Source organism: Drosophila mojavensis, unplaced genomic scaffold (genome assembly GCF_018153725.1).
Source record: "Drosophila mojavensis isolate 15081-1352.22 unplaced genomic scaffold, ASM1815372v1 contig_36, whole genome shotgun sequence".
NCBI lineage: Eukaryota > Metazoa > Arthropoda > Insecta > Diptera > Drosophilidae > Drosophila > Drosophila mojavensis.
In genome coordinates, this window is record NW_025318858.1 from 23,996,010 (window position 1) to 24,009,809 (window position 13,800).

Sequence of the window (13,800 nt, forward strand, 5' to 3'; positions counted from 1 at the left end):
TTAGGATGCCCTTGTTGTTGTTGTTGTTGTTATTGTTGCTTTAATACCCTGTTTGCTTCAAAAGTTTGTGCAAAACTGCGAGAACTTCAACTTGTGCAAACATATTAATGGATTTTTAATTTAAGTCAGGTTTAAGTTCAAGTTTGATTATATTTTTTTATTTGAGCAGAAAATAACTTAAAACTTTTGTAAGCCAGTATTGATGATTCGGTCTTAGTCTACATTACATGGGTTAATTACATAAATCGATTTAGTGATGGCCAATAGGCAAAAATATAGATTGAAATTATTGAACATATTGAATGGTTGTTATTACTCAACTTCTTTCTTTTAGTTTAATAGCTTTGATTCGCACTACAGGGCATTTGCTCGTCGAGCACTCACCTCATTGTCATCGTTATCATTTTGTTAGCATGCAAATTAAATGCGCCCAACCCCTTTAGTTATCTGTTTGTAACTATCTCGCGCTGATAGCGTTGTCTCTGATCTCTTCGTTTCACACTTTTGCAAGCGTGCTCTCTTTTTCTCTCTCTCTCTCTCTCTCTCTCTCTCTCTCACTATTACTCACCCTCTTTGGAAATCACACATACGCCGCGTCGATCGGCTTATAAATTGGGAAGTCAACAGCCGGCAGTCGTCGACGGAACGCGTGCGAAAGCGAATCAAAGCGGGTAGCTAACTACACTCGTGCATGGCTGCCTGAATGGGACAATTAGCAGTTAATTGGCATTCGATATTGAGCGATTGGACGGAGAGCAGCTGATATGGCCGAGATAATAGATGATGCGGAGCAAGATGCGATCGTTAATAGATTGAACAACGAGCTGCACATGCTCAGGGAACAGCTGCGAGAGCGAGACTCCGAATTGGTCAAGTTGCATCGTGAAATACACAAGCTGAAGGTGAGAGAGGGTAGATGAGGTATCCGAAAGAAAACGTGAAGAGCAGGGAGATAGAGACATAGAGAGAGAAAGAGAGTTGTAGTTAAATAATTTAACTGGGTTATAAAGGGAATTTTTGATTTTATAGGAATATTGATAGACTGTGTGAGCGAAAGAGGGATGTGTAGATAGATATAGAGAGAGAGAGAGAGAGAGAGAGAGAGCGTGAGAGTGAATGAAAGAGAGTGAGAGAGTTAAATGCTATTTTTCATCTAGTATGTAATGCTAGTCGTATAGAAAAATAGGTCAGTAAAGAGAATTATTAAAAATTTTAAGGGGTTTTTATTAAAATATTGACTATATCATATATCATTTAAATTTGAGACTGTGACAATAATCTTTGCTTTGTTCAATTCTTTGCCAACTTGAGGAAAAACATATCAATTCCATTTAATTATCGGCAAATTGCATCAAGCTTCATACGCAAGCTGAAAGAGAAATAATAAATGAAAATATAGAACACAATACGGAAAAGTACTAGAAACCTACTTGAGCCTAGGTCACCAGGGTAAATGCCAGGGAGCCAAAGGGGCAGATGTCCCTTGTCATTGTGCATCGTTTGTTTGTTTTGTTTGCTGTTTGTTTTGTTTGGTTTATTGTTGTCGCACCTCAGATAACGGCACAATAACACCAGCAGCAACAATTGGCCAAGCAACGTATTGTGTTGTCATTTTTTTCTCATCTTTCTCTTTTATTTCTATTCTGTATTTTGAACTAATTCGCACAGAAAAAAGTATCTAAAAAAACACACACACATACACACGCACACAGCTCGTATCAATTGCGTCGCATGTCGTTATCTCAAGCACAGCAGCAGCAGCAGCAGCAGCCGCAGCCGCAGCTAAGCTCTAGATATCAGACACTATGTGATAGAGAACAGACAATATTAGATATTGTGCATGTAGATACCGGTAGCCAGCCCTATGCCCTTGTAGCAGTCCGGTGATAACTGGTCTAGCGGTTTTGCGGCTGACATTCAGTTGTGCTCGACGTCAGACGTCAGTAGAATTTTGTGGGCGGAATATCTAGAGTCTTGGAGTAGAGATTGCTGAATAGATAATTATGCTTAATTGATGTTAACAGCTCAGTAGATATGACCATGAAGGGCAGTCTGTCGCATAGTGCGAGAGCTGTGAAAATGAATAATCTTCAATTCACAGCTAAATATTCATTCAGACAACAATATCATAAAAGGCTACACAATGCTATAAATAGACCCTACATTTAATGGCTCTTTAAATATTTGAACAATTTGTTGTTATTGCTTCGAAAAGAGTATTTCGACTTCGGTATTACGCATTCGCTGCTTCTTTCTTGTTAATTTCGTACTTGAACTGCCTATGCGTATGTGTGTGTGCGTGTGTATTTGAATTGTAAAGCATTTTTATTGAGCTAAGCGTTTAGCACTTCTTCGTGAGATTTTCATAGAGCGGCAACGTAGAGACCTGAACTTGCCAGAGAGTCCACGCTCAGCTACAGATACAGATACAAAGCTGGCAATGAAGATACAGATACTCAGGGATTTGCTATTGTGCTTTGCTAATTGCCGGATCAGCAACGGCATTAGCTTCGTCTGCTCTAGCTGGACGCCGCGTCGTGCGCTTACCGCCCCTCATCCCCTGTTGATCCCACCAACATCTACAAGCTCTAAGCGATTTGTGTGCGTGTTTGTGTTTGGTGTAAATAAACACCATGGCATATTCCATAAATTCAACGGGCGACAGCACGCGCCGCGCTCCCGAAGAGAACAAAGCATATGCCACAGAATAAAAAAAAATAAAATAGTAAAAAAAAAAAAAAAAAATAGTTCAAATGCAATGAACTAGACATGTTGACTAGGAGATACCCTAGAGTTATAAATGAGTTGCATAAAATAAATATTTGAAAATGAGGTGAGCTGCTGCTGCTTAAAACAGCTCTAAGGTTTTTAAGAATATATTTTATAAAATACATTATCATGTTATAAAACTTAAGCATTGTGATAGGTGTTTCTAGGTTCTTATTTCTTCTCTTTTAAATTTGTTTTTTTATGACTGATTTTATTGTTTTGTAGCGTGCATATTCGAAACAAAACTTCGAAGCTACAAAAATTGATCAAGGTAAACAAATTGCACAAACTCTGTATTGTGAAGGTTTTTTTTTCTTTTTTTATACCCTGAACCCATTGAAAATGGGAAATCAGGGTATAATGGTTTTGTTAAAAGTATGTAACAGGCAGAAGGAGGCGTGGCAGACCCCACAAAGTATATATATTCTTGATCAGGGCGACGAGCTAAGTCGATTTGGCCCTGTCCGTCTGTCTGTCCGTCCGTATGTATGAACGCGTCGATTTCAGAAGATATAAGAGCTAGAGACTTGAAATTTTTTTTCCTAGGTCCGTGTATATCACGCGCATATCAAGTTTTTCTTTAAATATCGATAACTACTCCCGATATTTTATTATCGATCAAAAACCTTATCGAATGCTAGTTATTTAATTATATCTCCGACACCTTTAGAGCTAGAGCTTCCAAATTTTAAATGTAGACTTATATATATTTTATATAATTTCGATTTTTGTTGTAATTTTCCCCCCACCCTTATATCTACCCCCTCACCCTCACCTTTGTAAAAGACGTATTTCAAGTACTAGAGACTTGTGCTTTGGAATGTACATACATTTAAACATTATGATTATGTTCTGAAAGTTTCATTAAGATTGTATGTCTAGAAATTAAATTATTCAACAAAGAAATTCTTAAAATATTGCCCACACTACAGCGCAGCCCAAGCGCAGTCGCTGCTTACTGCGCAGTTAGCAGAGCGCGTTCTAATACGTGCGTGTGTATGTATGTGTGCCGAAAAGAAGTGCAGAGTGAATATCAGATTAGAGGGTTTAGGGTATCTCCTAGTCGAGCAGTCTCGACTAGAGTCCTCTTACTTGTTTCTTTTAATATTTTAAATTTTATGATTTTATTTTGTATACACTACAAAATAAAATCATTAAATTTAAAATTATATATATATATTTTTTTATGTTACCAAATTTGATAGTCTTAGCAACAATTTAAGCCAATAATCCGCAGGGTAAATAGGTAAATAATCAAGCACTACATAGCGGCCACGTTAGTCAGTCAAACAAAACTTAAAACCAATATACCTTTTTTAACCTTATGCATAGAGTATTAACTTTTCGTTATTTGAAAATCTTATCCAATATACCCCCCATATATGTGGGCATACAAGTAGAGTGCGCAGACAATTTTTGAATTGCTAATTTTTATGTAAATAGTCTGTAGAATGTGTGGAGGGCAGGAACTGATTGCCGCTGGAAGTTGCGACATTTGGCTTATCTAGTATTTTGACTCATATATATACATATGTATATATATGTACACGAGTTGTGTTCAGATTTTGGCAGTGCTATCTTAACGCCTTGCCATTGTTTTGGGGTCAGTTTTTGCATGCTGTTTACGCAAAGTGTGAGATAAGATGACTGTAAAAGGCGAACCGACAGCGAGTGGCCCACTTTGGGCGAAGGTTTCCCTCCGCTATTTATTGAGAGGCGACAAAATAAAAATTGAGTTTCAGCTGCATCACATGTGCCACTAATTGGAAACTCAATTGGCTGGCGAATTGATTAATCGACGCCTTTCAATTGTCATTCCATGCCGGCCGATGCAGAGCGTGCTGCAGCAAACCACCAGCAGCCATGTGGGCTTGTCCAACAGTCAACTGCCGCCGGAGCAGTGCGGCGAGGTGAGCAGCAGTCGCGAGCATGAGCATGTGTGCAGTGCCTGCGGTCTGGTTATGCCAGCCAGCAATGGCACTGAAATGCAGAACCACACAACAGCAGCAACAGAAGCAGCAGCAGGAGAAGCAGGAGGAGATGCAACAGACACAGTTACAGCCACGGCAACAACAGTGGACAGCACATTAAAAACAGATGCGGCCACATCGGATGAAGTGCGTCCCAAGCCGCTGTTGGCGGCCATTAAAAAGCAGGGCGTCTCCGCGGAGAGCTCGGTTCAGTCCAAGCAGCAGTCCTACACTGAAACTATACCCAAATACGAGAAAGATTACAGGTGAGCGACTCTTGATGAGCAACGGGCCCATTCGTACAACTACATCTATTGTATAACTTCAGCGCCAAGCAGCAGATCAAGGATGCGATCATGGATAATGATTTCTTGAAGAACATCGATGCCTCGCAGGTGCGCGAACTGGTGGACTCCATGTACTCCAAGAGCATTGAGTCGGGCGAGTTTGTCATCCGCGAGGGCGAAGCCGGCGCCCATTTGTATGTCTCTGCGGCGGGCGAATTCGCCGTCATGCAGCAGGGTAAGGTGCTGGACAAGATGGGGCCAGGCAAGGCGTTCGGTGAACTGGCCATACTCTACAACTGCACACGCACCGCCTCCATACGGGTGATCAGCGAAGAGGCGCGGGTCTGGGTGCTGGATCGCCGCATTTTCCAGCAGATCATGATGCGCACCGGGCTGCAGCGCATTGAGAATAGCGTGAATTTCTTGAAGTCGGTGCCGCTGTTGCGCAATCTCAGCGACCAGCTGCTGGCCAAGATTGCGGATGTGCTGGAATTGGAATTCTATGCGGCGGGCACGTATATCATACGCCAGGGCACGGCGGGCGACAGCTTCTTTCTCATCTCCCAGGGCAATGTGAGAGTTACGCAAAAGCTGACCCCCACCGCGCTGGAGGAGACGGAGCTGCGGATCCTGGGTCGCGGCGATTACTTTGGCGAACAGGCGCTCATCAATGAGGATAAGCGTACGGCCAATATCATTGCGCTGGCGCCGGGCGTCGAGTGCCTCAGCCTGGATCGAGAATCGTTCAAGCGGCTCATCGGCGATCTATGCGAGCTGAAGGAGAAAGATTATGGGGATGAGGATCGCATGCTGGCCATGAAACAGGCGCAGGCCCAGAGCGAGGAGTCGTTCGGTGCGCAGGCACAACAGGAGTATCCGGATTTAAAGCTAACCGATCTTGAGGTGATCAGCACACTGGGCATCGGAGGCTTTGGTCGCGTCGAGCTGGTCAAGGCGCATCATCAGGGTCGCGAGGACATCTTTGCACTGAAGTGCTTGAAGAAGCGACACATTGTGGACACCAAGCAGGAGGAGCACATCTACAGCGAGCGCAGCATCATGCTCAGCTCGAACTGTCCCTTCATCTGCCGTCTCTATCGCACATTCCGGGACGACAAGTACGTTTACATGTTGCTGGAGGCGTGCATGGGCGGCGAAATATGGACGATGCTGCGTGACCATGGCTCCTTCGATGACAATGCGGCCCAGTTCATCATTGGCTGTGTCCTGCAGGCCTTCGAGTACTTGCATGCCCGTGGCATACTCTATCGGGATCTCAAGCCGGAGAATCTCATGCTGGACGAGCGCGGCTATGTGAAGCTGGTGGACTTTGGCTTTGCCAAGTATATTGGGAATAGCGCCAAAACGTGGACGTTCTGTGGGACGCCCGAGTATGTGGCGCCAGAGATTATTCTCAACAAGGGACACGATCGAGCCGTGGACTATTGGGCTCTGGGCATACTCATACACGAGCTGCTCAACGGCGCGTAAGTCTGCATCGGAAAATCAATGAATCTGCGCACTCCCACTAAGAGTTTCCCTTTATCCCAAACAGTCCACCGTTTACTGCGCCCGATCCCATGCAGACTTATAACCTAATCCTAAGGGGCATCGACATGATCACATTTCCCAAGCACATCTCACGCTGGGCCGTGCACCTGATCAAGCGCCTCTGCCGGGATGTGCCCTCCGAACGTTTGGGCTACCAAACAGGCGGCATACAGGATATCAAAAAGCACAAGTGAGTGGATATACTAGTGGGGCTAGCTCATGGAGCCACTTGAACTTAACAATTGTTGCACTACTCCCTAGATGGTTTCTCGGCTTCGACTGGGATGGCCTGTCCAGTCAGCTGCTAATACCGCCCTTTGTGCGGCCCATTGCTCATCCCACGGACGTGCGTTACTTTGACCGTTTTCCCTGTGATCCCACTGAGCCGCCTGATGAGCTTTCTGGCTGGGATGCGGACTTTTAGCCTAATAGAATCCTATGCCCTGTACCCAATGCACCCATTACCAAGTATTGTGGAAATTGAAATCTCCTTCTTTTTAGAACGATGAGCTAGTCTGTCTGACTGACTTAAATATATATATGCTACATATTTTACGTTTGTTGGGTACAGGGTATCTGCTAGTCGGACGCACTCGGCTATAGTACTCTCGTTTTTCTTTGTTGCACTAGTTTACTTGACTTTGAACTTATTTTGAATAAATAGCAATGACATAGAATTTTTGTAAGACTCCTTCAAAGTTGTCGAAATGCATTCGGGTCGTCTTCGAAGCGGGCTTCGCGGATAGGTTTGCTGGCTGCCAGCTGCCGTTGCATTTGCGCGTAACGGTCCTTTAGTGGGGCGTAGATCTTGTCACAATTAGGAGTTGGCTCGCACGCCAGCTTCAAGTAATCTGGAGAGTTTTGAATGAACTCAGAGTAGCTGAGTTGCGGCTGACTGCCATGGCGTATTTTGCACTTACAGCAATTGCAATTGACCTCACGATACTCATAGAAGGCATAGCGGGCCCTATAGGCGGCTCCCATGAGACGCGGATCAGCGGGCATTTCATACCGGTAGACGGGCGCATTGAAGACGTCGGCTACAATCTGGAGTATGCTGCTGTTGCTAGAGTGCTCGCCAATGGCTATAATTCTGGTATTGCTGTCTATGATGAGCCCGGTACCGACGACAATTCCACAATGATGCATCATTTGGGCCTCGATGACGGCTCGGGCCTCGAACCGCGGCTCGAATCGCTGTCGTCCGGTTAGTGCCTCGGTAGCTAGCTCAGAGATGGCACTATCCCAGCGCAGAGTGCCTTGTGCCTTGGGTGTCAGCTCCATTTCATCAAAATGAATTGCAATGTTACCCTCATTGCCGATGGGCGTGTCGGCCAACATTTCATCGAATTGTGTCCAGCTGCCGTCGGCCACTTCCTGGCAGATTCGCTCTCGCACTAGGCCGCCATTGGGGAAACGAAACAGGCTCATGTATGCATTCGGAATGGTTGGATGGCACATGGTCTGTCCTTCTTCTTCGGTATTGCATTCCATAGTTGGCAGTATGATCATATCGTGCTGGCTGAGCGATAGAATAATAACATTCTCCTGATCCTTGATGCTGGCCAACAAGCTGGAATTGCTGTTGGTGGCCGCGACAATCATGCAGTCGGATCTAAACTTCCAGCGAGTCACATAGTACTTGTTAATGCGTCCCTGCAGTCGGTTCGTGGCAATCGGCGGCATGAGCCGTGATGCTAATTCTGGTGCACAAGCCTCCAAGAGGACCTTCGACCACTCCTTCTCATGTATGTCCAAGAGATTCATTAGCGAGCCGTCAGAGTGGTCAATGGAGGCCATGGTGCCAGTCAGCAGCGATGCCAGGAAGCTGCTTATTAGCGATATGCGAACTGTTCTTTGGTATTCGTCCGGATAGGTCACATGGACATTACGTATCTCAGGGCCCGTCAAGCCGGCAAATGCATGAGATCCAGTGATTTTCTTCAGTTTTCTAGCGCCACCAACTGCTTTATCCATCGCACTGCACTGAGTGTGAATGCAATCATCATTCACCCAATAAAGCGAGCGCAAAGTGAAACATTTTTCCGTCAGCTGCTCGTGCAGGCTCGTCAATGCACTGAGGCCACAGAGCGCCCGCAAACCGGCCAAGGACCAATATATGGCGCCATGATGATGTGCTGCACCAGCGATGGCTGCCACCTTATATAAATCGGCGCCCTGCGACACCAGGCAATTGAACAGTATGTGCAATGCCTTGATATACATCACGGGATTCACCTCAAATTGATCGAGATCCACGCCGGGGTTGACACCCTTTTGGGTTTTGTATTCGGGCAAATCGACATCATAGCGTATTACAGCATTGTGAATCAGCTCAAACTTGGAATTCAGAATCACGGCCTCCAATTTCTCAATGCCCAGGTGGATGCCCATGTAGGTATTTAGGCTGTAGTCTGGCGGGGCTCTGTGACACATTGCAGTCGGTCCACGGAGAAATATGCAACGAAAACGAGTTTAACTGTAAATTTTGAAAATGAATAAACTATACACATCTGACATACAAAAATCCAAAATTATACTAGAGAAAACATGTTGAAGTCATTTAGCGTAGATAGAGGTTGGGAATCATAATAAATAATGAGCATTATAAGAAGCAATAATAGTTAATAATTTGAAATTACTTGAAGCATTTTTAGGGGATATCTGTTTGGCATTTAACTCTAGGTAGTCCATGCTCTATACAATTTCATGTGAAACAAGATTCGATTTGATTAAGGTTACCAAATGCACTGTAATATGGTACAGTACAGTAGAATCCGGTTATAGCCACTCCACTTTTAGCGCCCGTGCGTTTATTGCGACGAAAATTCGTATACAATTCCCGGGTATATTGCCGGTCCCTTAAGAGTCGTTATAACCGAACTCAACTGTATATTGATTTATCATTAGTAAAATATTAATGAATTTATGCTGATATCTGTAAAAGAAATATCCCTTTAGGCACGTTGAATGCTGACAAGGAAAAATCTAGAACGAAAAACAAATTGTCTGATTGAGTTCACTCAAAATTTATTATTTTGGTTCAATAAATATAGACATAAATCTTGTATATAATAAAATCCAAGCGCTTTTCAATCATATGCACAAATTGAATACAAATCGATAATCAATTGAAAATAATCGATAACTCCTTCAGTTAGTTCTGTTGATCAAGCCTTAAACTGTTTGTGATCTACGCTGTTCGGTGATCTTGAACTGTAGCAACACCACCAAATAGGTGGCCATGAAGGAGATGTTCGTGGTGATCAATTCGCGATTGATGTTCGCATAGCCATCGAGATTCATGATGGGCGGATTCTTGTTGATAGCAACCAGCAACATGTCCACTTCCTTTTGTGTGGCAGTGTCCACGGCAGTTAGATTAATGTTGAGCAATTTGGTCTGGAACTCCATGCCCACCTTGTGTGAGGCATAGTGCGCCTCATTGCAGATGATGTACAGCAGGCACATGCAGTAAAAGACGATGACGAAGAGACCCACCTCCTTGTAGGTGGCGCCATGATCGATGATCTCGCTAATGCTGCCGTAGGTGGCAATGATGCTGGTGAAGAAGATCACCAGACAGTACATGCCGTACATGTTCGAGTAGGCGCGTCCCAGCTGCTGCATCATGTGGCTCAGATCCACCCAGAGATGTCGATACTCCGTTAGCTTCTGGGCTGGCTTCTCGCCCTTAATGGTGGCCTGCAGCGCATCCGATAGGGCGTGGCTGGCCGTGCCAAAGGCATTGCAATTGATGTACCACAGGCTGCAGAAACAATTCAGCATCGCGATGATTGGATAATAGGCGAAGGTGTACCATAAGCGAAAATCGGGCTGCAGAAAATACTGCGACAGATTTATGGCGATGCTGAGCAACCAGGAGAAGACGCAGAGTGCATAAGTCAGCGGGTACAGATTCGGGAATACGATGGGCGAGCCCGTCGTCTTGAAGAACTTGTACTGATAGTTCGTCCACATGTTCTTGAAGATGGCCACCTGAGGGCCATGGCGCCAGCTAGCGACGGGCAGCAGAAAGTTCGTGAAGAGCAGACTGATGAAGATGACATTGTAGATGGCCTCGTCGAAGCGTTTGTCCGGGCTGGTGATGAACTTCTTGACACGCTCTCGCAGCACCAGCACCACAATTGTCGTTTGGCAGCTGTAGATGAATACGGCCCACATTACCTGCTTGGATCGCCACGAGTAGCCAGTGCGCGGCATATTTCTCACGGGCGGATTACGATGTATGGGCATGACGCCCATGATCTGGAACAGCACTAGCAGACTTTTGGTGGTCTTGTAGAATGAGTCGTGCTTGTCCAGCTCCAGTGGATCATCCACGGTGTCCGGTTTGCGCACGTAAACATCATCGATGGCATTGCCGCCGGCCAGCATCTTGAGCTTCTCTCGATAGCGCAGCTCGTCCTCCAGAAATTGTCGCTGATTGGGATTCAGCATGGGCGCCACTTTGCCTTGCGGCGTTAAGCCGCGACTAACCGCCCAGAAGGACATGATGTGGACAATAGCTTGGAGCCAACACCGATGCCACAATCCTTGCCAGGCTTTTATATGGCCCGCTTCTGCTATTGACTTTTGATTGAAAAGCAAACAAAAGTGCGAATGCCGCCTACGGGGCGTACCGCTATTTGTTTGCTCTCCATTAAATATAGCCCGGAATATCGTATATGTATATACCATATATAGCCGTCGGGCTGTGTTTGTTGTGGTCATTTGATGTAGCCTTCTCATGCACTGCCGCGTGGCTATTTTGCTGACAAAGAACTGTCCCCTGTAATCGGGGACAGGACATGGCGTGAATAATGCTACGCCTCTGTGTCCCTGTGTCTATGGCACTGTATGTGTGAGTGTGTTTTTTGGGCCAGGGTAGAAGGTGTATAGAATGCGCTTAATTTGCCGGAAATGAAAGTTTAACGATGTGTAAATGCTTACGAATGCCCGATAGAGGCTCGCACTAATGACCAATAAAAATGTGGCACCGCTGACCCAATGAATGTAGTTTCGCCTCTTGTCCTTCGTTGTCTGGATGTGTGTGTATGTGTGTGTGTCCGACTTTTGATCCATTTCTGCCTGACTTATTCAAGGCCAAAGTCAATTCAGAGGCTCGCTCAAGATTAAAGTCAAAATCTATTGAACAGCGGTTGCCACTCAGTCCAGACGCTGCCTGGCTGAGGCAGCTGTTTGACAAGGCATACACACACACATAGCTCTCGCACACTCGCTGCAGAGTCAGCGCAATTTAAAAATGTGTTTAAAATAGACTTTGCTCAAGTCCAAACACTTCAAAGGCAGCATTTAATTTTCTCAGGCACTTGCCCAACTGTTGCCTGTTTTATTTTTGATTTTTATTTTATTCTGCTCTTTACGTGGTAGAGTGTATTATAAATTTAACATGCGTTTTGGTAGCACCCTGAAATAATAATACAAAGAAGTAATTTAATTTTTGTTTTTAATTCTGAAAATATTCTGAAATGTAAAATATTTTAATTTTTTGTATCAAACAGACAAATTGCTATTTTTGTCATGTCAGATTTCGTTACAACTGCTGCAGATGACTCAATTGTAATTTTTGCTTTTATCATTAACAAAATACACTTCATGTTTTTGCCAATCAATTTTATTTATTTATTTTTGTTTTTTTTTTATTTTTTTTTTATGACAACTAATGTTTCAAATGTATAACACATTTTATATTCTCATTGAAATGCACTATGAAAATTGGTGAAAAAAAGGAAATGAATTGATTACTGATATGTAGATCAACAATTGTTAGCTACTTTTTTATGAGCGTTTTTCAGCATATGAATTTTGTTGTAGCTTTGCATTAATACTGTAGTCTATTAAGGTTTATTTAAAAAAAGTAAAACAAAGTGAAGTAGAATTTAAAAAAACATATCCTGATTTCCTGCTTTCAATGGCATCAGCGTATGACGAAAATTGTATGACAATAGCTCGAGTGGTATAGAAAATATTTAACATTTAGGGAGAGGATGCTTTTCTGGGGATAATATATGCTTATATATACTTACCCAACATGTATGCTCCGAGATTCTGTTTGGTATAATTCATATGTAGCTTATATACAATTATTTTGTACCTTTATAGAAAGAAAAGATAAAGCAAACTTTTTTTTTTTTTTTTTTTTTGTAAAATTGTTATCTATATAAATATTTCTTTTAGATATCACAGAAAGCTAGAAGGGCATTATAAGTACTTATATAATTTTACCCAAGCCCAAATAGCTCCATTCAGTTGGGAATACCCAAATACAGAGTATCTTGCACTTCGTCATTCTGTCAACTGCAATATCTTTCTCTCAGCCTCCTCCACCCCGTTGTTTGCATTGCATCTCTAAATTTTCGTTTGCTGCTCCTTCGTCGTGCTGCTTCATGCTGCTTGATGCTGTTGTTGTCGTCTCTGCTATTTTCATTGCAATAGTTTGGCAAACTCTGCTTTCGTTTTAATGCGAAAACTTTGAAAACTAACGACGAGCAGCTCCAAATAAATAAAGTGTTTAGCTTGTTTTTTATAGCCGGATGTACAGGATAAACATTTTGTGTGACATAATTGCAGCCAAGTTGGCCGGAAGATGTGCACAAATTTAAAAAACACCCAAAAACAAAAAAGATATATATATGAGAAAGCAAATAAAAACACTTGAAGAAACTTGCTAGCTAGAGCATTGCTAAGTTCAGTCTAGCTGGCATTGGACATGACTGAGATTATATTTTAATTAACATGAATATTCTAGAGATAGTTTATGTTGCGCATCAGAAGTTGGGGCAAACTCTTCATTCTATCATTCCGAATTATCAAAATTCAACAAATTAAAATATTTGTACTTTAATTTAAGGACATTTGCTTGAATTCCATTTGGGTAAATCCATCAGAGAGACACAATTGCAACGACTTGAGTCGTGTCACGCGTACAGCTCTAGGCTGCATGTCCTGCCAGCAGTGTGTCTGTAGACTTACCGCTGCAGCTGTCTTTGTGTTGAGCCATCTTCTTCAACGTCTTGTTGCTGGGCCCGAGCTAGGTGCGGCTTCAAGGTCTTCTCGTTGCCTGTGTACGTGTACGTGCCACATTCGTTGTCTGCCTGCCACATGAACGACAGACAGTCACAACGAGCAGCTGTCATGGCCGCCAGCTGTCAACTGGAGCTGATCATCGCGTTGTGCAGCGAACAAATTACATTTCGATT

The 13,800-nt window shown here is 43.6% G+C and overlaps 3 protein-coding genes across 3 annotated transcripts; 1 reads left to right on the forward strand and 2 right to left on the reverse strand.

Annotated features, from left to right (window-relative positions):
* Positions 1-636: 636 nt before the first annotated feature.
* Positions 637-7,254, forward strand: LOC6577674 (cGMP-dependent protein kinase, isozyme 1). The gene is made up of 5 exons (XM_002003588.4): positions 637-902; positions 4,605-5,005; positions 5,068-6,513; positions 6,582-6,767; positions 6,839-7,254. The coding sequence occupies exons 1-5, from the start codon at positions 765-767 to the stop codon at positions 6,999-7,001; spliced, it is 2,334 nt and encodes a 777-aa protein (XP_002003624.4). The 5' UTR covers positions 637-764; the 3' UTR covers positions 7,002-7,254.
* Positions 7,208-9,243, reverse strand: LOC6577675 (xylulose kinase). The gene is made up of 2 exons (XM_002003589.3): positions 9,100-9,243; positions 7,208-9,002 (listed from the first exon to the last, which is right to left on the reverse strand). Exon 2 carries the CDS (start codon positions 8,969-8,971, stop codon positions 7,271-7,273), a length of 1,701 nt encoding a protein of 566 aa, XP_002003625.3. The 5' UTR covers positions 8,972-9,002; positions 9,100-9,243; the 3' UTR covers positions 7,208-7,270.
* A 379-nt stretch (positions 9,244-9,622) lies between these two features.
* LOC6577676 (gustatory and odorant receptor 21a) lies at positions 9,623-11,752 on the reverse strand. Its single transcript, XM_002003590.3, has one exon. It carries the CDS (start codon positions 11,327-11,329, stop codon positions 9,755-9,757), a length of 1,575 nt encoding a protein of 524 aa, XP_002003626.2. The 5' UTR covers positions 11,330-11,752; the 3' UTR covers positions 9,623-9,754.
* Positions 11,753-13,800: the final 2,048 nt, after the last annotated feature.

Coding starts and splice junctions, on each gene's coding strand:
- LOC6577676 (XM_002003590.3), bottom strand. CDS start 11,329: ATGAGAAGGCTACATCAAATGACCACAACAAACACAGCCCGACGGCTA.
- LOC6577675 (XM_002003589.3), bottom strand. CDS start 8,971: ATGGGCATCCACCTGGGCATTGAGAAATTGGAGGCCGTGATTCTGAAT.
- LOC6577674 (XM_002003588.4), top strand. CDS start 765: ATGGCCGAGATAATAGATGATGCGGAGCAAGATGCGATCGTTAATAGA. Junction 903..4,604: donor GTGAAATACACAAGCTGAAG/GTGAGAGAGGGT, acceptor CGGCCGATGCAG/AGCGTGCTGCAGCAAACCAC. Junction 6,514..6,581: donor CACGAGCTGCTCAACGGCGC/GTAAGTCTGCAT, acceptor TATCCCAAACAG/TCCACCGTTTACTGCGCCCG.